Here is a 24,371-nt window from a genome sequence, read left to right as displayed (position 1 = left end):
CACTAAGAAGGAACAGGTTAAGCATAATTTGGCCTTCGCTAAGCAATGTAATCCAGTGGCCATCAGCCACGTATGGTCGGAAACTTACGGGTTTTGCACCACGCTTCCAAATGTAAGAGCCTTAGTCTGCTTGAGGAGATCGAAATTGTGAAACATTCACGCGCTAAGAAGGATACATTACTCAATGATCAGTTACGAAGCAAGAATCATGTTTTCTATTATTGCATGTTTCCCATTTATAAACAATTTATTAGTTGTGAATTTTAAAATTTTCCCGGCGAATTGACTGTTCAAACAAATTTCGGGCTTGCAGCCGGTCGTCGTTCAATACTTCGCACGATATTTAAAACTGGGCACTTGCCACTCATATTCAGGTGAGCCGTCGCAGACTGTCGAAAACGTTTTTTTTTTTTTTTTTTCCTTTATTGTATTTCAATTCCCCATCGGGGCGGGCTGGCAGCAGCATAGGCGCTGCTCTTCAGCCGAAAGACATAGAACAAAACAATAGAAGACATTTAAAAACAGCAAAGGAGAGAATAAGGTGAACATAGATATAAAAAAGGGGAACATCATGGAAGACAATAGACAAAAAACGGGGTGACTGTAAAATGGAGATAAAAAAAACTGTTTAAAAGTAGCACACACAAAAAGCCACACACTGCGACGGTTAAAAGAACACAAGGCACAGTATGACTGGAGCATAAAGGTAGCGACGGATGGCATAGCACATAACGTAACACTGACGGCGAACCTCAAGGCAGGACACAATTAAAAGCACACCTCTTGACGCACACGAGAAACAGCACTAAACAACACTGATGTGGCACACTGATGAAGAGCAATACAGAGGATCTGCCAGGCGCTAGGAGATGAGGGAGACCTGAAGAAGGGAGGGAGGGGAAGAGATGGGGGAGGTGAGTGGGGGGCGCGCGGAAGAGGGCCAGGTAGGGAGGGATGTGGGAAGGAGAGAGGCAAGTATGGGGTGTAGGGTCTCAGGGGAATGGGGGATGGAGGAAAACCCGCTCTGGGAGAAGGAGGAAAGAGGAAAAGGGGGCCCTGGGGAGGGGGGGGGGGAACAAGGCCAGGTTATAGTTGGAAGGAAGTGTAGATGTCACAGCGAAGTTCGTCATCCGAGAGGGGGAGGCGTTGGAAATTGCCCTGATGAAGGAGATGGAGGGTGTGGAGGTGGAGAGAGGGAGGGATACAGCGATAGAGGTGCGGCAACGGGTGGGGGTTGGAGAGGAAGGAGGGAACCAGAGGGTGGGGGGGGATCAAGCCTGCGAACAATGTAAAGGATGCGGAGATGTTGGAGGAACAGGAGGAGGTGGGGGAAGGGGACCAGTTCATACAGGAGCCGTGTGGGGGAAGGAAGGCGGATACGGAAGGCAAGGCGGAGTGCATGGCGTTCAAGGATTTGGAGGGCCTTGTAAAAGCGGGTGGGGGCGGAGATCCAGGCAACGCTGCTCCCTTCTACTGTCACTATATGTAATTCCGTTCACACAAGAGTACTTCTGTGGCTAGTTTCTTACTGTACTTATACAGATAAATGCAACTGGGGCAGGTCAATCAAACTACATCTAGCATGAACACAATTAATCAATGTTCAAATATCCAATAATACTAAATAGAAACAAAGGATAGGACGGATGAGGGATTTGTAGGTGTGGAGGATGGTAGAAGGATGCAATCCCCATGTCCGGCCAGACAGGAGTTTCAGAAGGTGGAGGCGGGAATGGGCTTTCTGCTGGATGGTCAGGAGATGAGGGGTCTAGGTGAGGTGTCGGTCAAGGGTGAGGCCAACGTATTTCAGGGTGGGGGTGAGTTGGATAGGACGACCATAAAGGGTGAGGTAGAAATCATGGAGGCGAAAGGAGCGAGTGGTGCTGCCTATGATGATTGTCTGGGTTTCGGAGGGGTTGAGACGGAGGAACCACTGGTTACACCAAGTGGTGAACTGGTTAAGGTGGGTTTGGAGGGTACGTTGAGACCGTTCAAGGGTAGGATAGAGAGCCAGGAAGGCGGTTTCATCAGCATACTGGAGAAGGTGGACTGGTGGGGGTGGCTTGGGCATATCAGCTGTATACAAGAGATAAAGGAGAGGGGAGAGGACAGAAACCTGGGGGACGCCAGCCGTGGGATAAAAGATACGGGAGTTGGTGTTGTGGAGGGTGACATAGGAAGGACGGTGCGAGAGGAAGGAAGCGACCAGACGGACAAAATTGATAGGCAGGGCGTAGGTTTGGAGTTTAAAGAGGAGACCGGGATGCCATACACGGTCATAGGCATTTTGGAGGTCAAGGGAAACAAAAATGGCGGAGCGACGGGAGTTGAGCTGGAGGGACAGAAGGTGAACAAGGTGGAGGAGTTGGTCGTCAGCAGAGAGGGAGGGTCGGAAGCCACACTGGGTAAGGGGGAAGCGAAAACGTCCTCCGTTCCGCAATATATAGCGTACAGTGACTATTGTGCGCATGCGTCGAAAACTTGATAGTTGAACCACACTGCCCGCCGGCAGCGCCCTCGCTGGTGGAATAGCGGAACTCAGTCGCCCTCTGCGTTGCTGTTTGCCACGGCCGTCGACGCACTCTGTCGTCTTCGATTTGAGCAAATCGTGGAGATGATGGGATTCCATGCACTGTCCAGCTGGTAGCCGCTGTCACAGTTTAACAGACTTTCCGCCAGTCGTATTTCTACGGATTCTTTAATAATGGAGTTCCTGAAAGACGTTGCTGTGGAAAAAATCATTGTTTTCTCATACTCCATTGAATGTCCAGTAGAAATACAATGTTCAGCAATAGCGGACTTGCTTGGCTGCAAAAGGCGGGTGTAACGTTGATGTTCAGTGCAGCGTTCTTTCACGGTCCGTGTGGTTTGACCTATGTAAGCCATATCACATTGGCATGGTATCTTGTAAATTCCGGCTTTTCGTAGTAACAGGTTGTCCTTAACTGATCCCACAAGGTCCGAAATCTTCGATGGTGGGCGGAAAACCACTTTTACCTGAAATTTTCGGAGGATTCTCGCTATTTTAAACGAAGTGTTGCCAACGAAAGGAAGAAAAGCTGAAGATTGTGCCGGCATGTTCTCCTCTTTATTCACTTCCTGCTTCTTAGTTTTAACTGTTAGTGCCCTGTTAATCTGCCGGATGGAATACCCATTTTCGCTGAATACTGCCTTTAGATGGGCGAGTTCTTGAGGTAAGCTATAGATCTGAGACAGTATGAGCACTATGAACAAGTGCTTTAAGCAAACTCATGGTTTGCGATGGGTGATGGCAACTCGATGCTTGCAGGTGCAAATCAGTATGAGTGGGTTTCCGGTAAACTGAATGCCCTAGAGAACCATCATTCTTCCTTCGAACCAGGACATCCAAGAAAGGCAAACAAGCATCTTTCTCTATTTCCATGGTGAACAGGATGTTGCTATGAATGGAGTTGAGGTGATGTAGAAACTCCATTAATTTATCTTCTCCATGAGGCCACACTATGAAAGTGTCATCCACATACCGCCAAAAAACTGTTGGCTTCAGGGCAGCTGATTCAAGCGCTCTCTCTTCAAAATCCTCCATAAGAAGGTTGGTCACCAAAGGAGACAGGGACTACCCATGACGCCACCGTCAGTCTGTTCAAAATATTCCTGATTAAACATAAAATTAGTTGAGGAAAGAGCGTGCCTGAACAAAGCAGTGATATCAACAGGAAACATCTTACCAATCAGTGTCAAAGAATCTGCAAGAGGAACTTTTGTAAAAAGGACAGTGCATGGAATCCCATAATCTCCACGATTTGCTCAAATCTAAGACGACAGATTGCGTCGACCGCCGTGGCAAACAGCAACGCAGAGGGCGACTGAGTTCCGCAATTCCACCAGCGAGGGCGCTGCCGGCGGGCAGTGTGGTTCAACTATCAAGTTTTCGACGCATGCGCAGAATAGTTACAGTACGCTATATATTGCGGGACGGAGGACGTTTTCGACACCCTCACCTACCTTGGCCTCACCATTGACCGTCACCTCACCTGGATCCCTCATCTCCGCTGCATCCAATCCAAATCCCACGACCGCCTCCGACTCCTGAAACTCCTCTCCGGCCGGACATGGGGGTTGCGAAGTATTGAACGACGACCGGCTGGAAGCCTGAAATTTGTTTGAACAATTTATTAGTTTTTAACTGTTCATTACCAGGGCCTCGGTCGCTTGTCACGAGCATGCAGTTGTATTTCACCTTTTTGGCATTATTATCTTTTAGCTACAGATTTGTAGTCTAATCTTCATTTTATTGCTCTACGTATTGTATTTCATTATTGTCGTACAATGCATTTGACCATAATGGTTTCCTATGTGTCAGTGCACAGTTTCCGGTCTAGCATGTTCTACAATGTGTACGGTATATTTCCTTATCATCTTTTAGGTTTTATTGATTTTCTAATTCATCCATTACAATTTGAATTTTACGCCGTTATCACAATGTAAACCTCACGGCAGCACCGCATGTCAACTGTCATTTCAAATAGTCGAATATCTTGCATGAGCTCGTATATTCCGTACGTGTACTCCATATGAAAACTGACTAGCCTCTCGGGTCGTTGTAGAGTGTGGGCTGTTCACTGTTTGCTCGCAAAGTCCTGTACTGCGCTGCTAAGCCTGTCGTCTCCTCCAAGAGGGAATATGCACTTTTCGGTTTCTCCTTCACTCTCTACTAATGCCTGATCCCAGTGATTTTATTGCACTGTTTTTAAATATTTTTCCATATAAGTTGTTTCTTAGTATGTTTTATGCGGTATCATGCCTTTTTGAAGAATGATTTTGGGAAGACAGTTTCTGATCTTTTACGTGAGGTAATTACGTTTCTCTATACAGTTTTATTCGGTCGGTTTTCGAAGCTTATTTTGCTTTTTAGTAGTCCAGAATAGGACCACGCCGGATATATTGCAATATCGTCGTCCCTTTATATTTTCCAGTTAAGCTGATGATGCCCTACCTGAGCGAAACGTGTCGTTCTGAAGTTAGTAATGAACATACTGCAACCTACAACTGTTTTTTAAATAGAACCAATAGAAGGATCGTGTACCACCACGCCAAGATGGGACAGAATAATCTTCAGTGATTTTGTTGTTGTTGTTGTATGTTTCGCAGAAGAACTACCACCTTGTTGCTGGACTTTTTTAGTGTAAAGGGTGTAGGGGTAATTATCTCTTCATTTCCACTTGAAAGGATATTAGGCACTATGTGCAATTCCATGTGCAATTCGTCACTGAGACCCTGATCCTTGCCCATCAAAGTGCTCCAAGCATTAACCGTAGGAATCGGTTTTGTATACTTTTCAGCGGTTTGAGGTAGCTGTCACTGGTGATACGCTAAGAGAAGCATCCATATAACATTGTTGGCAGGTTCGTTGCTCGGTAGATGCAGAGCTTGCCCGTCACTTTCAGATGTTGACTCGACAATAGTGGGTATAATTGATGAAACAAGTGTATGATGCTGTTGCAATTACCCTGAACGACGTCGTTGAAGCTGAGTTTCCGGTTCAGTATCACTTCCAGACATTTCATCCGATGTGTCAAAGGAAGTTCGATGGTGTGTAGTGTCAGGTACTCTCTTAGTTGGGGCTGACGTCCAGTAAACATAAATGCCAGCAGATGCTGTGTCCCGCCAAGTATGAGTGTCAGGAGAGAGACGTCGCCTCATGTATTACAGACCAGGAGATGTTTACATTTTCATGGCAATTATCGTCAATGCAGATGCTCATGCAGCGTTTTCAATGGAAAGTGTATGATCACCTACAATACAGCCCCTAAGTGGCTCTCCCTGAGTTTCATCTCTGTTCACATGAGACGCTGGCTATGAGGACAATTTTCTGGCTCAGACAACTAGCTGTGGACCAGCGTGGAGAACTGGTGGAAAGCACAGGCTGCTGCCTTGTATGACGAGAGTGTTGTAAATTTAGTACACCTCTACGACACATTTCAAAGTCAGAACGACGCCTAAGTTGAGAAGAAACAGGGAAGTGTAGGTAACTGTTGAAAAAAAAAGTTTTTCACAGTGTTTTCCAAATCGCGACCGATCAGATCTTCTTTCCTCAATAATACCCGTATTTCCAAGGAGTAATTTATCAATCGCGCATTCTACATGGATTAATGGTCCTGAAGCAACGCATGAAAAAAGTGCTACCACCGATTATTTTTCAAAACATTCTTAAATCACTGATGTTATTCGTCAAAGTTGCGGACGTCGATCCATCCTATGATGCACAAATTAGGGCGCTCGTTGAAAACCGTCAAATTTTCCATTTCACTGTAGTCGAGTAAAACTGGTCGTCGATGCATTTTTTTCTCCAAGTCTTTCCTCGAAGACAATATTATGACTCGACAATAATTGAGAGTATACCGCTTTCCAATCTGGACACATTTTCGGTATATAGTAGACCCAGAAAGGAAGCTGTGAAAATAGGCGATCAGCAGACCAAATCGATAGCCGTACAGCCAGAGTGAATAGGCTGCATCCGCGACTGGTAGATTACATTACTAAGCTGATCAACGTCGCTTTAGATGCATCTTCATCAAAGACTTCTATCTTAGGACACTACCGGTTCATTTAGAATACGGAACTTAGATTGATCCAAATATTGTACTTTCTTGACCACTGGAACCACGTGTCGTACCCGCGTTGGAATAAGACCCGTACACTACTCCACGGACTGAAAGTTACAGCCGGCCATTGTGGCCGAGCGGTTCTAAGCGCTTCAGTCCGGAACCACGCTGCTGTTACGGTCTCAGGTTCGAATTCTGCACCTGGCATAGCTGTGTGTGATGTAGAAAACCGTCTATTACAGCTACAACTAACACCAGGTAGCTGGGTACAAAACATAAATACGATGTCTTTAACATACAAAGTCCTATGTGGATCCAACCCAAAGCCATTTTTTGCAATTTCAGTGTACGACAATTATTTCAATGCCACTGTTTTCCATATTGACATTTCAGTGATATTACTACAGCTCTTATCCGACGGAAATGCTCACAGGTCTGCTAAATTCAGTTTAGAGCAGTGAAGTTATATGATACTTTAAATGTAAAAAGAAGAATCTGGTGTGCACACAATTCCTAAGTTCTGCAGTTCTACAAACGTCCGGACGTGGCTGCCAGACGAGAGAATCATTTTAGATATCGCTCAAAACTACCTTTGTCAACATGCTGAACCAGCACACAGCAGCTGTAGAGCAACTCTTACATCTAGCTCCGTGGAGCCGACTCTGATAGTTTGTTGCCCCATTTTTCAAGAAATGGCTCTGAGCACTATGGGACTCAACTGCTGTGGTCATAAGTCCCCTATAACTTAGAACTACTTAAACTTAACTAACCTAAGGACAGCACACAACACCCAGCCATCACGAGGCAGAGAAAATCCCTGACCCCGCCGGGAATCGAACCCGGGAACCCGGGCGTGGGAAGCGAGAACGCTACCGCACGACCACGAGATGCGGGCCCCCATTTTTCCATGCAGTTTCAACTGAAAGTCAAGTAAATCCCTGTGCATCCGGCATTTACCATCAATGCACAACCAACTTCAAATAGACAATTCTTCACCGTCTAAAAGAAGTCTGGGACCCAGGGGAAGCAGCTAGGGGTATAAAACAGCTCCACCATTCTTAAAATTCTTCCATAATGTTGGAGAAAGCAGTGAAATAGAATAGTCAGGAAAATAATTTTTCATACAACAACTCAAATGCACTGAGGAGAGTACAACAAAGATTCTTTAACGATTTACATATTCTTGTGTTTTAACATGACATTCTAATTTTTCTTTGTTATACACTGAGAATTCCTAAAAAGCCGACTGAGTTCGCTGCAACGTTGATGTTTGGCTAAAACTCGAAAATTTCACTGAATCAGAGTGTTTGATTAGAAGATGTCCACGATGATCCTCGGCATGAAGGTCCTACGTTGATGACACTTGAATCTTATTGGAAGTATCTTATCTTCCTCAGTTCGTTGAGTCTTTTGCAAACTATCCAGCAAATGTACCAAGCAGAGAAGCTAGTCAGATCATCCAGGACACACCCTCCTCGTTTCAAAAGCAGGACAAACAGTTAAAGAAGCGCACGGTACCACGGCAGCGATGTGGCAGAGGCAGCACTCAGACGAAACCCTATGTTACTGAATGTGCCATCCTCCTGTGTTCCATGAAGCCATTATGAAGAAGAACAGTTATGAAAAGATGAGGAAGCATGTGGCCGGATACGGATCCCAAAGACACACCGAAATCACAGGAGTAATCCTTTGTAGTTGCCACAAATTCTTTATTAGAATGATAACGCTTTTATCAAATCCCAATCATAACAGTAATACAAAGGCGATTGCCTTATAAAGCCACATAACTTTAACAAGTGACATGAACAAATTTCTTTAATTAGAACTATGCCCATAAAACTTGAAAAATTTAATGTGGCTATGTGAACCAACTCAGAAAAATTTCATTACTTAGATGTCCGCACGATTTCATCAGAACTCTAATTACTTCCAACCGCAAAGAAAGTACATTAAGTCCAAATCACATATCTTGCAACATTTGGCTAGCCAACTTTCCTTAAATAAAATAATATTCATAAAAGCTTTACTAGTAAAAACAAAAACCACTTCCATGACTAAGGAGGTGCATTAATTTCACCAAACAATGTTTTTAAGTTTGGTTAACCACGTAGATTCATGAAAAATATTCACAAAACCGTTGCTACTGGAACATAATAATGTGACAAATAGCCCCTAACATGAGGCCGCTTCAATTCTGCGTATGAATCAGATAGACGCGAGCACATCAAAGGATTTTAACCAAAACAATAGATCCACGGGACAGAAAATGAAATAGAAATGTACTCAACTTTGCACTGCAATTTAAACTTCAGACACCGTAACCCTTCACCGGAAAGATGTAATCACAAAACAGTAACAACGTAACGCGATATGAAAGGGGCGGGAGGGGGGGGGGCCCTTAAATATCACGCTGCCACCGTGGTACCCGGCTCAGTGATTGCTAGCGTCGGCCACTGCCAACGATCTGCAACATAAATCACATCAGCGGCACACAATATTCAGAGGCATGAGATACGCAATCTTATCTAGAGAACAGGTTACCAATAACTTTAAGTGATATACGTCACAACTAAATGCAACCACAATTAACCTCCATGAGTTTCTTGGCCAGTCACCGCCCTTACAATTTAATGAACCACTTGCTTAAAACCACCAATAAAATAATGGCCTAGACGTTAAAAAGACACACAATTATCTCGGTGCACATATAAACGCCAGACTGCAATAATGAACTACAAGGTAGAATGGGAGAAACATCCCGGCGTGGCTAGGAAAGCCGTACACCGACTTACGCACTACTTGTTGCACTTCTAGCTACGTATGCAGCCATGCGTCGTGTCTGTTTGTTGGGCGTAGCTACACTTCCTTAACTGCCGTCTAGATATCAAGTCATGACACCGAACTGAGTGATAAGCAGCTAGAACAGTCCCTAATGGTTTTAGTACATTGGATTATTCAGTTAAGATGCACACAACCCACCGAAGCAGCTCGACGACTCCAATTGTAACAGACTCAAAGGAACTTGTCCTTACAACCTCTAGGAAAACCCCTTCACCATGGGCAATGGATCTGCCTTGTACTATTAAACACGTCGTAGCGGCTGGCCACGCTCCTTCGTGACGCCGACTCGGCCTCTCGGCGTGCTACATACATACACAGTGTGACGTCACTCCCCCGCACGCCGCGGATACCCGCACCCGCCTCTCGCAGAGCGCACGCCCTGCTGTTAAATCCCGCCACCAGAGATGTGAAGAAGACAAATAAGCATCGAAGTCGACTCAAAAATCAAAATTACAATCGGTGGAAACTGGCGTCAGGAACGCACCAGCTCACTCGTAACTTTCCCCAAAAAGTAACTTATAAGGATAACGGTCACAGTCAAACACAAAATCAAACGCTGTAAATTACTCCTGTCTTATGTATTTTATCTTACCGTATCACAGTCAATCATGCCCCAATGTTTTCCCTTCTCTTCATTCTTTGTGTTCGGTACGTTCCTCTTTCTTTCCTACTCTCCCACAGCTTTTGTAACGTCATTTACTATCAGCGCTCTCAGTTCAAATTCCGGGTGGTTATAATTAAAATGCAGCTACTTACAGAGATTTAGTGACGATTGCGATTGCCATATGACAGCGAAACTCGGTAGATATTCTCATGCGTTAATGTGGAATTCATGTACGCTGGAAAAAAAAATTAGTTCCAATTTTGGGCCGCCAAGTGCGTATCTGGCGCTGATAATGCAGGAAAGACGTTTAGAAATTTTTCCATGTGTAATGGATTAGGAACGAGATGCGGGCGGTAAAAGTGAAAGGAGTGGGAAATGCATAACGTCGAAGTTATTATTACCTGCCACTTAGACACTGTATTCAGTATGAGGACCATTTGGTAGCAAAATTTGGAACCATTTTTTTCTAGCGTAACTCGGTCCCGCATTAACGCATTAGAATGTCTACCATGTTTCACTGGCATATGGTAATTACAGCTCCCACTGGACCCTGCCTGCCTATAATTTATTTTCGTTGACTTTCTTTTCTTGAAGGGGTTGCACTCAGCCTCGGGATGCCAATTGAGGAGCTACTCGACCGATTAGTAGCGGCTTCGGTCAAGAATACCATCATAACGAGAGGGAGAGCTGTGTGCTGACCCACGCCCCTCTTATCCGCATCCTCAATTGAGGATGACACGGCGGTCGGATGGTCCTGGTAGGCCACTCGTGGTCTCACGACGGAGTGCTTTTTTTTCCTTTTCTTGGAGAATTATAAATTTTTGCCCATTACAGCCACTACTGTTTTCACTTTACATAGATTAAAGCATCTGTCAACTAGTTATCAATGGTGCTGTAACACACAGTCCGATAATAACTCAGCGCCTGACGGGGCCTCGAACCCAGAACCATTGTCTATCGCGGGGAATTGTTGTACCTACTGTGATATCCAGGCGCAAGACACGAACCACTCTAGCATCTTCGCTTGCGCGAGTATCTTTTATCCTACGTGTCGAGCTCGTAAAGGAAGGTCATACGTGCGTGACTTAAAAGTAGAGGTATTGGCTGCGAATGCAAAGTTTCTGGGTTGCAGCAATAGTCCGGCTCACAGTACACATCGTTTAGTGAGTTTCGGCTTAGTGCCCACTCTGCTGCCGAATGGAAATTCATTCCACATTATTATCAGATTATTATTCATATTCGTCAAGTTGGACCTTTCTGGAACTTGTGATTGACAACATGGCATATTTTCTGATTATTGTCTAAGCATTTCTTTGTGAACTTATTTCCTTTTTTTCTCTCAAAATGGGATCCATGTCGCTCACCAGATCAAGTTGTAGCAGCGTCCCCAGGTTTTCCGCCATGCGAAATGTCCATTCATGAATTTTCCGCATAAAAATGCTTAGTATTCGATTTTAGCTTCACAGCATGTTCCGCAGAATTACACAATCTCAACAGTTAATCTGACTTTTTCCATTCATGTATTATCTAATGAATTTCGTCCTGCACTCGCATGGATAGCTGTCCATGTTAAAACGGCGCTTAAGAGACGGGTAGATACGCCAGCCCAGACCGATTCCGCCCGGCGCTGCGAATTAACGACGACGGCTGGTGTGTCGGTCAGCCTGGATGTGGTGTTTAGGTGGTTTTCCACATTAAACTACGAGAATACCGGGCAAGTAACTAGGTCCCGCCTTGGTCCAAAAAATTGTTCAAATGGCTCTGAGCACTATGGGACTTAACATCTCAGGTCATGTCCCCTAGAACTTAGAACTACTTAAACCTAACTAACCTAAGGACATCACACACATCCATGCCCTAGGCAGGATTCGAACCTGCGACCGTAGCGGTCGCGCGGTTCCAGACTGAAGCGCCGAGAACCGCTCGGCTACCAGCGGCCGGCCCGCCTTAGTTACACGATTAGGAAACAATTACAAAGTATCTCTCAATGTCGCATGAATAACGCAGCGTGCAGACAGTTGGCGTACACAAATTCCTTCCCAAGGGGTTAAGAGGGGGTGGCTTTAGGGCATTCGGGCACCCCTTAAATTTAGCATCCTACCTCCGTTAATAACCGTCCCGAGCCTGTGACAATTCGTGTGGAAAGCACAAGAAAAAGAAGAGAAACCATTTAGCCTGTTTTTCTTTTTACCATATCCAAATATACGTTGGTGTACTTCTCAATTTCTGACTGTTGCGTTTACAGTATAATTTGGATTTAAAAGGTTCCTTTTGGACTTATTCAGTGTTTCTCTTTCCGTTCAAAATAGTTTCAGTTGCATAAAGACACTCGGGCTTGGTGACTGTGATGTAGTGATTCAAATGGCTCTGAGCACTATGGGACTTAACAGCTATGGTCATCAGTCCCCTAGAACATACAACTACTTAAACCTAACTAACCTAAGGACATCACACACAACACCCAGCCATCACGAGGCAGAGAAAATCCCTGACCCCGCCGGGAATCGAACCCGGTAACCCGGGCGTGGGAAGCGAGAACGCTACCGCACGGCCACGAGCTGCGGACTGTGATGTAGTGACTTTGTTTTATATCTTAAGATAAATTTCTTGTAAGAGACGTCTTTTGTGAGGCTGAATGCTGCTTCCTATTTAGAGACATAGAGTTTCGTGACCTGTGTTTCCCTTCCCAGTTTCCTTAAGGGTTTCACCTAAATATTTGAAGTGCAAAACTCTCGATATTTCTCGTATTTAGTATTACGAATTTTGGGCCCCACTTTGTTGCTAGACGAGTACTGATTTTTCACTTACATTTGGAGGACTACTCTCTCTACCGTTTCCTTAGCAATTTCAATTTATTTTTATGTTGTTTAAGTGGGCAGTTGTATAATCGCCAGTCCATCTGCAGAAGGTAAGGAGAATGTCGTAATATTTTTTTTCTTTCTAATTTCATTGGTTCGTCAGTTTTAAGCCCCAATTTTAGTTTTCTCCTCTCTTGTACCGCTTTCTCTAAAACGCAGTACTAGGGCTTTGCTAAGAGATCATCATCTTTCCTGACTCCTGTTCTAATTACAAAATGATCCGACATTCCCCCTTGATTTCTTTTTCCTTGCATTTTGTACGGTTTAGTGTTTCAATATGATTATGATTTGTATTATTACTGTTATTATTACTTGAATGTAATACTGTTTCCCATATTACTTTCAATCTGACAATATTGTAGTAAAATTTTTGGAAGTTTCTGGACTTTCTTGTTATTTGTTACACTATGACGATTTTTCCTGCAGCCAACAGTGCTAGATATCTCAAGTATTACAAAAATTGAATAGGAATGAATACGAATGCGCGGTGCTTGCATGCCTAACGCTCTTTCGCAGCTGTCTGCCGCTTAAGCGGTGACTGGTTTCGCAGGCCAGCCGTTGTGGGCCACGATCCAGCCGCTGGTGTGGTCGTGCCTGCTGATGCACCTGCTGTGCGAGCTGGCCGACATCGGCCTCAACATCACGGACGTGCAGCAGCTGGGCAAGAACCTGCCCGTCTCCAGTCTGGTGGGCGGCTCCTGGTACCGGCTCTCGTACTTCACGCTCCGCAGGGACGCCTACTGGCGGCTCGTCTCCAAGGTCACTCGCTGTCTCGCATGTCTGTAGGGCTAACACATCTGGACGCCCATTGCTATACCGTAATTATCCACTTGTCCCAAATGAAATTTCTAAAGGTTCCTGATTTCCAGACTATAGGAGGTAGACCTGCAACGATCATGTTATCAATATAGAAAATAAACTGCCTGAAAGTGACAGCAATCAATTGTGGATATTTTGTGAATAAATCCGCTTGACAAAATAGAAAAGTTGGAGAGGAAATGGAAAGAAACTTCATGCTTTGTGTTACGTAGATGATTACAAAACCGGATCAACAAGAACTAGGCAGTATGAGCGCAGTTATCACTTTGACGTTGCCTCTGTTGTGTCCTACAGGCATGCATATTTTGTTTAGAAGCGTTTGTATCCTCTCATGAGGCAAGCTGGCCTACTGCTGTCCTTGTTATTCAGCATACTGGCACTGGGACGGTGTTGACGTTCGCAGTGGTGCCGTGCAAGTTCTTGTCAGGGCTTGAGCTGGAGATCTCACCCACCACGGGAGATCAGCATCACTCACACAGTTCATAGGCACACACGTGTGTCCTGCAGAAGAAATGGCTCTGCGTTAGTGTCACGTCAGAGATAACACCCTAGGAATGAGGTCGTCCGTGGTGTAGCGTTGTGAAGTCAGAGTTTCCTCGGTCACTAACAGCTGTGGTCTGAAGTCATACCCTTTCGGTCGCCACTTCGTACGACCAGGAGTAACCTCACCAAAACATTAGAATAATGAGACCTACATCTATATCTACAAAGATATTTCGCAAACTACCTCACGGTGCGTGAGTTAGGGTACTCTGTACCACTTCTAACCATTTCCTTTACGGTTGCACTCGCGAACAGAATGATGGAAAAACGATTATCTCTGTGCCTCCGTATGTCTTCGTGATTCTTCCGCGCAATGTACGCCGGCGGCAGTACAATCATTTGGCAGTCAGCTTCAAATGCCGGTTCTCTATACTATCTGAACAGTGGTTCTCGAAAAGATAGTCGCTCTCCTCTAGGGATGCATCTCTGTAACACTGACGTGTTGCTTGAACCTACCGGTAGCAAATCTAGCAGCCCGCCTCTGAACTACTTCGATATACTTCTTCAATCCGACCTGGTACGAATCCCAAACACTGAAGCAGTACTCAAGAATAAAAAAAAGAAAATGGTTCAAATGGCTCTGAGCACTATGGGACTTAAAATCTGAGGTCATCAGTCCCCTATAACAGAACTACTTAATCCAAACTAACCTAAGGACATAACACAGATCGATTCCCGAGGCAGGATTCGAACCTGTGACCGTAGCAGTCTCGTGGTTCCGGACTGAAGCGCCTAGAACCGCTCGGCCACAACGGCTGGCTGTACTCAAGAATAGGTCGCGCCAGTGATACATATGCGGTCTCCTTCACGTGTCAAAGCATTCTTTCCTAAAATTCTCCCCATAAACCGAAGTCGACCATTCGCCTTCCCAACCACAGTTCTCATTTGCTCATTTTATTTCATACGTCCAGGCATTTATATAACTCGACTGTGTCAAACAGGGCACAAGTAATATTGCATCCGAATATTATACGTTTGTTCTTCCAACTGATCCCCATTAACTTGCATTTTTTCTAACTGCCTTTCGTCACACCAACTGGGTGTTTTATCTAAGTCTTCTTGTATCTTACTACGGTCACTCAACTTCGACACCACACCGTACATCACAGCATCATAAGCCAAACAATCGCAGATTTCTGCCTACCATGTCCGCCAAAACATTTATGTCTATACAGTAGAACAGTGGTCCTATTACACTTCCCTGGGCACTCCTGACGATACCTGTTTCTCTGATGAACACTCGCCGTCGAGGAAGACCACTGGGTTCTATTACTTAAGAAGTCTTTCGAGCCACTCACTTATATGTCCACTTATTCCATGTGCTCGTAGCTTCGTCAGCTGCCTACAATGGGGCGCCGTCTCAAATGTTTTCCTTAGGTCGCCGCCTTACTCGTCGTTGATGATCATTTGAGGTAGTGAGTGCAGAGTCGCGAATCGTCACCGACCACGGTGTGACACCATTCATCTGCGGACCATTCTTCCCGGTCACACTGAGCGGTTCCCGTTATGCTGTTCACGGCAGCCTGTGCATGGGGCGGTAATTCACTATCCCAGCTGCTGCTTTTGTCTGACACATGGTCCTGAATGACATAGAATGTGTCAAGTAGTTCATTCCGAGATGGCAGGCGCATATCTGAAGGCACTTCGATGCGCTTTGGTGCGCCACACAGCGGACTTCACTGATAGTGGTCAGACATTGTCGACCCTAACCTCGACGAAAATTATGCCTTCCCTCAAATTCCCATACAGTGTAACAACGGGCGGCTGTCGCATCCAATTTGCCCACAAACAGGGAAATTGCACGATTCGACCAACTGGCTCAGAGCCTTTTCAAAGTCTGCCAGCCGCTTATCACGCTGTGTGACATGTGACATCTCCGTGCCCTCCACAGTGATCAATCGACACTTGACTCCGTGACGTCTCTTTTATACCGTAGCAGGTCATCTATTAATACTGAAAACGATTTACACTAATGCACTTTGGTGGCAGTTTTATGTCTCTCACAGAACTGTCATTCTAACCGTTTGCGTACCCGCAGTCGGTGGCTACGTGCACGAAAATACACTGACATACGAACACGTCTTCTGGATCCTTCACTGGTGCCTTCACTACTGTCAGGCGTTCGCACAAACAGTGAATAACTGTATGTACGAGGTGCATTCAAGTTCTAAGGCCTCCGATTTTTTTTCTCCGGATTGGAAAGAGAAACATGCGCATTGTTTTAAAATGAGGCCGCGTTCATTGTCAATACGTCCCAGAGATGGCAGCACCGTACGGCAGATGGTATTTTACCGCCAGCGGCTAGAATGAGAACTGTTTTAAATACTTAAAACGGCGACGTTTTCCTTACTTGAACAGCGTGCAATCATTCGTTTTCTGAATTTGCGTGGTGTGAAACCAATTGAAATTCATCGACAGTTGAAGGAGACATGTGGTGATGGAGTTATGGATGTGTCGAAAGTGCGTTCATGGGTGCGACAGTTTAATGAAGGCAGAACATCATGTGACAACAAACCGAAACAACCTCGGGCTCGCACAAGCCGGTCTGACGACATGATCGAGAAAGTGGAGAGAATTGTTTTGGGGGATCACCGAATGACTGTTGAACAGATCGCCTCCAGGGTTGGCATTTCTGTGGGTTCTGTGCACACAATCCTGCATGACGACCTGAAAATGCAAAAAGTGTCATCCAGGTGGGTGCCACGAATGCTGCCGGACGATCACATGGCTGCCCGTGTGGCATGTTGCCAAGCAATGTTGACGCGCAATGATAGCATGAATGGGACTTTCTTTTCGTCGGTTGTGACAATGGATGAGACGTGGATGCCATTTTTCAATCCAGAAACAAAGCGCCAGTCAGCTCAATGGAAGCACACAGATTCTCCGCCACCAAAAAAATTTCGGGTAACCGCCAGTGCTGAAAAAATGATGGTGTCAATGTTCTGGTACAGCGAGGGTGTAATCCTTACCCATTGCGTTCCAAAGGGCACTACGGTAACAGGTGCATCCTACGAAAATGTTTTGAAGATCAAATTCCTTCCTGCACTGCAACAAAAACGTCCGGGAAGGGCTGCGCATGTGCTGTTTCACCAAGACAACGCACCCGCACATCGAGCTAACGTTACGCAACAGTTTCTTCGTGATAACAGCTTTGTAGTGATTCCTCATGCTCCCTACTCACCTGACCTGGCTCCTAGTGACTTTTGGCTTTTTCCAACAATGAAAGACACACTCTGTGGCCGCACATTCACTAGCCGTGCTGCTATTGCCTCAGCGATTTTCCAGTGGTCAAAACAGACTCCTAAAGAAGCCTTCGCCGCTGCCATGGAATCATGGCGTCAGCGTTGTGAAAAATGTGTACGCCTGCAGGTCGATTACGTCGAGAAATAACGCCAGTTTCATCTATTTCGGGTGAGTAGTTAATTTAAAAAAATCGGAGGCCTTAGAACTTGAATGCACCTCGTATAACGCTGTTGCAGCTAGTGTCATCGTCAGACTGAAACAGATTTTTTAAATGAAATTGCAATGTCAGTATCGATAATAGTTTTTAACAAGCTGTAAATTTTAATATATACATGGCAGTAGCCGAAGGAATGGTAAAAACATAGCCTATATTAAATAATATAGAGAGCTTGATTCGCTAATCAACAACAATATAATTTATTGAGGTGTGGTTCCTTCGGTGAAGGGAAGGCCAATAACAGAGAACTACATACATTAAAAGAAATGCTTAGTTTTTAACTATTTTCTTTGAATCAGAGTAAAGATGATGATACGGTAGGAGCTATGAAGGAGTGGAAAAGTACCGGGCTAACATTAATTCAGACATCCTTTAAAACAAATTTATTAACAAACAATTCTTACTCAACGGTTATTGAAAACATATTGTCCTATCCCTTTTATATTTTCTTCTTCTTTTAAACGATAGCCATTACAAGGCTTACTCTTAATTGTTAATATTTACACTGATCCAGTATCAAGGATAAAATACCGGTGATACAGTAGTGTAAAATTTGAGCTCAAACCAATTATAACATCAATTAAAAGTTTCAACTCAAACTCGAGAACTGCTTGTGATGGAAAATTAAAATCCTCAATGATATCTGAAAAATACGTGTCGTACCCCTTAAACAAATTTATAATAACAAACTGACAGCAATTCAAACCTAAAAATAATAGCCAGATAAATCCAATTTCACAAAAGCACTTCAAATACATAACAGCAAATTACAGGGGGCCCCCCTTATCACAGGTTTGAATACACCAGTTTTTCTCGTGCCTCAATTTATGATTTGTACACTTACTGGAGAGAAGTACCGAACAATTTCAAAACAAATGTAGGTGCGAAGCTCTTTCAGATACACGTCAAATTAAGAGATGCGAACTGTTCAGTTTGAAAATGTAATTACTTAACTCAAGATCAAATGGTCAGGATTAAAATTCACCCGATGATAATTCAATGGGTTTACAGAGCCGTAATCTTATAATCTTATTTTATTTCACATATCAGTCTTGCACGCACTTCCTGGAAATACATTACACACACCATTAAATGAGCTTGATAAGATCTGTAACCTAAATCAGTTACCACTGCTCCCATAAAGCACGCAAAATAATGGCGCCCACCAGAGCAAACACAGTGACAATCTTGAGACATGAACAGTTAAAATAGACAAATGACCAGTCAAGAAAAGTGGAAATAGTGGCACGTGTCAAAGGCAAACTCAATTACAATTTTGCATGACGAAACTAAAACGCACAGAATGGTAAATTCTCAACAACAAGGTAACTGAGCTTCATGTGGAGTTATCCAGTACTCGTGCGTAAATGCAACCAGGGTGCAGCGACATAATAGTGAAGGCAGTACAGAGCTCGAAACGTTGCTTTAACCGCCGATCTCCTTCGGGCAATACCAGTTTTGTGCAACTGAAGCGCTCTTGCATGCAAAAGGGGTGCGCCTTTCCAAATTACAGCTTTCTAACAACAGCTCTCAACTACAACTAGGCCGCGCTATCACACGAGGTGCGATCAAGTCGTTTTCCAGCACATACACGGGCTGCTCGCAAAACAGGGTCTGGCTCGCCACTTTCCTCGCTTTGCTGTGAACTCGAGACTTCCGTCGCTGCCCATCACTCTCCACCTTGCGAGTCAAATACGTGCCGCAAGTCTCTCTGGCAAAGATTCTACTCAACCAGAGATTCCACCAGAGAGGTAAAAAGTGGAAAAATACCAAAACTTACGGAAAGTTTGTACTCACGGCACAGATGGCCACGTCTGAAAATTGAATGTACATAAATTACTCCTTGTCGGCCTCTGAATACTACGAGACAGAACGAAATATATGGTTGATGAATTCTTCTCGGGTTATCAGCCGAGTGGTGGCGTCTTCTTGTCGCAACGTTTCAATGAGTTTGGTACCCATCACCTTCAGGCGAAGTGACTTCGCCTGAAGATGAAGGGTACCAAACTCATTGAAACGTTGCGACAAGACGACGCCACCAACCGGCTGATAACCCGAGATGAATTTGATGTGTCGGCAGAAGTACCGACACAGTGGGATTTGAGGAGACCGAAATGCACGCTATAAGCTCACGAAGGATGGCGTGAGGTCTGAAACAGGATACGTAATGAATGCTATAAAGAAAAGTACGTAGCTCCTGGAATACTTAACTTTAATCCATCCTTGTGGTACATCGCTCTTGACGATACAAGTGAGACTCTTTAGATACAAGCTATGTAAGGCTAATGGAGCCTTGCTAGGTCGTAGCCATTGACTTAGCTGAAGGCTATTCTAACTATCTGCTCTGCAAATGAGCGAGGCTTCGTCAGTGTGCATCGCTAGCTAAGTCGTCCGTACAACTGGGGCGAGTGCTAGTAGGTCTCTCGAGACCTGCCGTGTGGTGGCGCTCGGTCTGCGATCACTGACAGTGGCGACATGCGGGTCCGACATGTACTAATGGACAGCGGCCGATTTAAAGCTACCACCTAGCAAGTGTGGTGTCTGGCGGTGACACCACAGAATTCATTAGTGGAATACGCCGAGAAAGACTGAAAACGCATATAACAAAATATATGTCACTCACAGGTGACATCATGCTAATATCGTGTAACACTGCCTCTAGCCTCGATAATGGCCTGAATTCGGTGTGGAAGACAGTCCTCAGGTTCTTCAGGTGATGCAGGATATCAGTAACCTTTACGGAAGAAAAAGTTGTTGTATACATTGTCTGTTAAGAAACATATCACTTTTGCTCCGAACGATGATGATAAGGTAGAGGCAGCAAACCTTGCCACACCTGGTCGAACAGCGGTTGTTCCTTCATTAAGGCAGCCAAAAGAGGGGACTTATGGACCTCCAAGGGAAAAAAATCCAGCGTATAGTGAGTGATGAAAGACAAATTTTTCTGGAAATTGAAAGAAGTCATCTCAGGAGAAATCGAATACACAGGTCGTAATCAATTACGAAATTCCTACGATGTCTCTGCGTGATGAACTGAGACTGCTTTTAGATTATCCTGGAGACTGGTGTCATTGAGAGTGCAGCTACCCTCAGTTAATTGGGTCTCATAATCGGCATTAATTCACACTATTCTGCTAAGGACAGATTGCGGCCTTTTGGTCTGCTGCCGATAGAAACACCGTATGAGAATTATAAAGGATAGGTATTGTGAAGGCTCACCTGGAGTTGGAGTGTTTACAGTAAAATTCAGAAACATTTAGTCTACCCAGATCAGGAATGGATACATAGGAATGAGAATAAATGACAATGATAGACGCTGATTACTTGTCGTTGGGAGGATGCTTCTGTCATCACCTTCAGGACCTCAGTCGTAAAATTATTCATAGATGGTGTAGTCAGTCGTAAAATTATTCATAGATGGTGTACATTCTCTTGCACGGAATGAAGGAAAATCGCTCATATCATCCGGCGCTGATCAGAGTCTTTCGGAGCACTGATCAGAAGTTATCAGACAATAGCCCTACTTCTATGAAGCCCTGTATTGCTAGGAAGAGACTTGATCTTTTTTTGGGTGCTATCAAGCAAACAAGCTTTCGCGACGATTGTGGTAATAAAGCAACGAATGCTGATAAATAATATGTAAAAACCCGCTTTAAAGACGGAATGTGAACGTCTAATCCACATAGGACAGAGAGGGCTAAGATTGTAGCACATCTTAGACGGCGTTTCACATAAATATAGATATATGAGCAAAATAATAATAAAATTTAAAGAACAACCTGTGTTTAAAGTACTACAGAAAGACTGTTGCTGGAACCCAAGTTTTACACTTTCCCTGCGTAAGAAAATGTAGACATAGTACTTACGAAAATTTAATGGTAACTGGACATTCCTAAGATGGGCTATGTATTAAGTCTACAGAAGTTATAACTTTGCAAATTATGTGTCAGAAGATGGCAGAAATTGTTAGTCCCTTCACATTCAATAAAGAGGTCAATAATTTCCACCCAGAATCTCGTGCGTCTGAAATTGGAACTGAAGACTACAAAATGAAATACAGTAATCCTATATCTAAAATCGTATCCACTTGGAAGGATGCTGCGCTGAAATAACTGATACTGAAATACACACACACACACACACACACACACACACACACACACACACACGAGCGCGCGCGCGCACGCACACTGAGTGCAGAGCGTGATTCAGTTGCCCCTACCAATGGGTTTACTGTGACTCACAAGGCCTTCAAAAACTACTTGGGAGACTTTCATATTGTCTCTCTCACTATGTACTCACTATTAATCCTACAGAAAAAATGAGCTGGTCCTTTTTGTATGAAAAACGAGAGGACCTTCCGGTTGATAAGTGAACTCCATTTAGTCCTTGTTGGCAAACTCAGAAATGCGAAAGATCTTGTACACAGCTACATCTCTTACTTTAAAACTCTTAAGTCCAACCACTGGTGCAGACACTTATCGCAGCACAGCAACAGTACAAAAAACTCCTTTCATTTTCGTTGTAGAGAGAGCTAATGGTTTGCCCTTAGTGAGCAAGTGAATATGAACATTTTGGGCATGGTGTTTGAAAGCGTTGAGAGTTGCATTGAATATATATATATATACTCGTGGAAATTGAAATAAGAACACCGTGAATTCATTGTCCCAGGAAGGGGAAACTTTATTGACACATTCCTGGGGTCAGATACATCAAATCATCACACTGACAGAACCACAGGCACATAGACACAGGCAACAGAGCATGCACAATGTCGGCACTAGTACAGTGTATATCCACCTTTCGCAGCAATGCAGGCTGCTATTCTCCCATGGAGACGATCGTAGAGATGCTGGATGTAGTCCTGTGGAACTGCTTGCCATGCCATTTCCACCTGGCGCCTCAGTTGGACCAGCGTTCGTGCTGAACGTGCAGACCGCGTGAGACGACGCTTCATCCAGTCCCAAACATGCTCAATGGGGGACAGATCCGGAGATCTTGCTGGCCAGGGTAGTTGACTTACACCTTCTAGAGCACGTTGGGTGGCACGGGATACATGCGGACGTGCATTGTCCTGTTGGAACAGCAAGTTCCCTTGCCGGTCTAGGAATGGTAGAACGATGGGTTCGATGACGGTTTGGATGTACCGTGCACTATTCAGTGTCCCCTCGACGATCACCAGTGGTGTACGGCCAGTGTAGGAGATCGCTCCCCACACCATGATGCCGGGTGTTGGCCCTGTGTGCCTCGGTCGTATGCAGTCCTGATTGTGGCGCTCACCTGCACGGCGCCAAACACGCATACGACCATCATTGGCACCAAGGCAGAAGCGACTCTCATCGCTGAAGACGTCACGTCTCCATTCGTCCCTCCATTCACGCCTGTCGCGACACCACTGGAGGCGGGCTGCACTATGTTGGGGCGTGAGCGGAAGACGGCCTAACGGTGTGCGGGACCGTAGCTCAGCTTCATGGAGACGGTTGCGAATGGTCCTCGCCGATACCCCAGGAGCAACAGTGTCCCTAATTTGCTGGGAAGTGGCGGTGCGGTCCCCTATGGCACTGCGTAGGATCCTACGGTCTTGGCGTGCATCCGTGCGTCGCTGCGGTCCGGTCCCAGGTCGACGGGCACGTGCACCTTCCGCCGACCACTGGCGACAACATCAATGTACTGTGGAGACCTCACGCCCCACGTGTTGAGCAATTCGGCGGTACGTCCACCCGGCCTCCCGCATGGCCACTATACGCCCTCGCTCAAAGTCCGTCAACTGCACATACGGTTCACGTCCACGCTGTCGCGGCATGCTACCAGTGTTAAAGACTGCGATGGAGCTCCGTATGCCACGGCAAACTGGCTGCCACTGACGGCGTCGGTGCACAAATGCTGCGCAGTTAGCGCCATTCGACGGCCAACACCGCGGTTCCTGGTGTGTCCGCTGTGCCGTGCGTGTGATCATTGCTTGTACAGCCCTCTCGCAGTGTCCGGAGCAAGTATGGTGGGTCTGACACACCGGTGTCAATGTGTTCTTTTTTCCATTTCCAGGAGTGTATATATATATATATATATATATATATATATATATATATATATATGGTGAGTCACCTAACATTACCTCTGGATATATTTCGTAAACCACATCAAATACTGACGAATCGATTCCACAGACCGAACGTGAGGAGAGGGGCTAGTGTAATTGGTTAATACAAACCATAAAAAAATGCACGGAAGTATGTTTTTTAACACAAACCTACGTTTTTTTAAATGGAACCCCGTTAGTTTTGTTAGTACATCTGAACATATAAACAAATACGTAATCAGTGCCGTTTGTTTCATTGTAAAATGTTAATTACATCCGGAGATATTGTAACCTAAAGTTGACGCTTGAGTACCACTCCTCCGCTGTTCGATCGTGTGTATCGGAGAGCACCGAATTACGTAGGGATCCAAAGGGAACGGTGATGGACCTTAGGTACAGAAGAGACTGGAACAGCACATTACGTCCACATGCTAACACCTTTTCATTGGTCTTTTTCACTGACGCACAGGTACATTACCATGAGGGGTGAGGTATACGTACACACATGGTTTCCGTTTTCAATTACGGAGTGGAATAGAGTGTGTACCGACATGTCAGGCCAATAGATGTTCAATGTGGTGGCCAT

The 24,371-nt window shown here is 45.0% G+C and overlaps 1 protein-coding gene across 1 annotated transcript in view; it reads left to right on the top strand.

Annotated features, from left to right (window-relative positions):
- Window positions 1–24,371, top strand: part of LOC126199225 (odorant receptor 67c-like) — a 163,736-nt gene that overhangs the window by 7,510 nt on the left and 131,855 nt on the right. Inside the window, exon 2 of the mRNA XM_049936016.1 lies at window positions 13,438–13,646. Coding sequence (XP_049791973.1) covers window positions 13,488–13,646 — 159 coding nt within the window. The 5' untranslated portion in view covers window positions 13,438–13,487. The remainder of the gene's footprint in view (window positions 1–13,437; window positions 13,647–24,371) is intronic.

Source organism: Schistocerca nitens, chromosome 8, assembly GCF_023898315.1.
Source record: "Schistocerca nitens isolate TAMUIC-IGC-003100 chromosome 8, iqSchNite1.1, whole genome shotgun sequence".
In the NCBI taxonomy this organism is placed as follows: domain Eukaryota; kingdom Metazoa; phylum Arthropoda; class Insecta; order Orthoptera; family Acrididae; genus Schistocerca; species Schistocerca nitens.
This window is presented reverse-complemented; position numbering and strand designations above follow the sequence as displayed.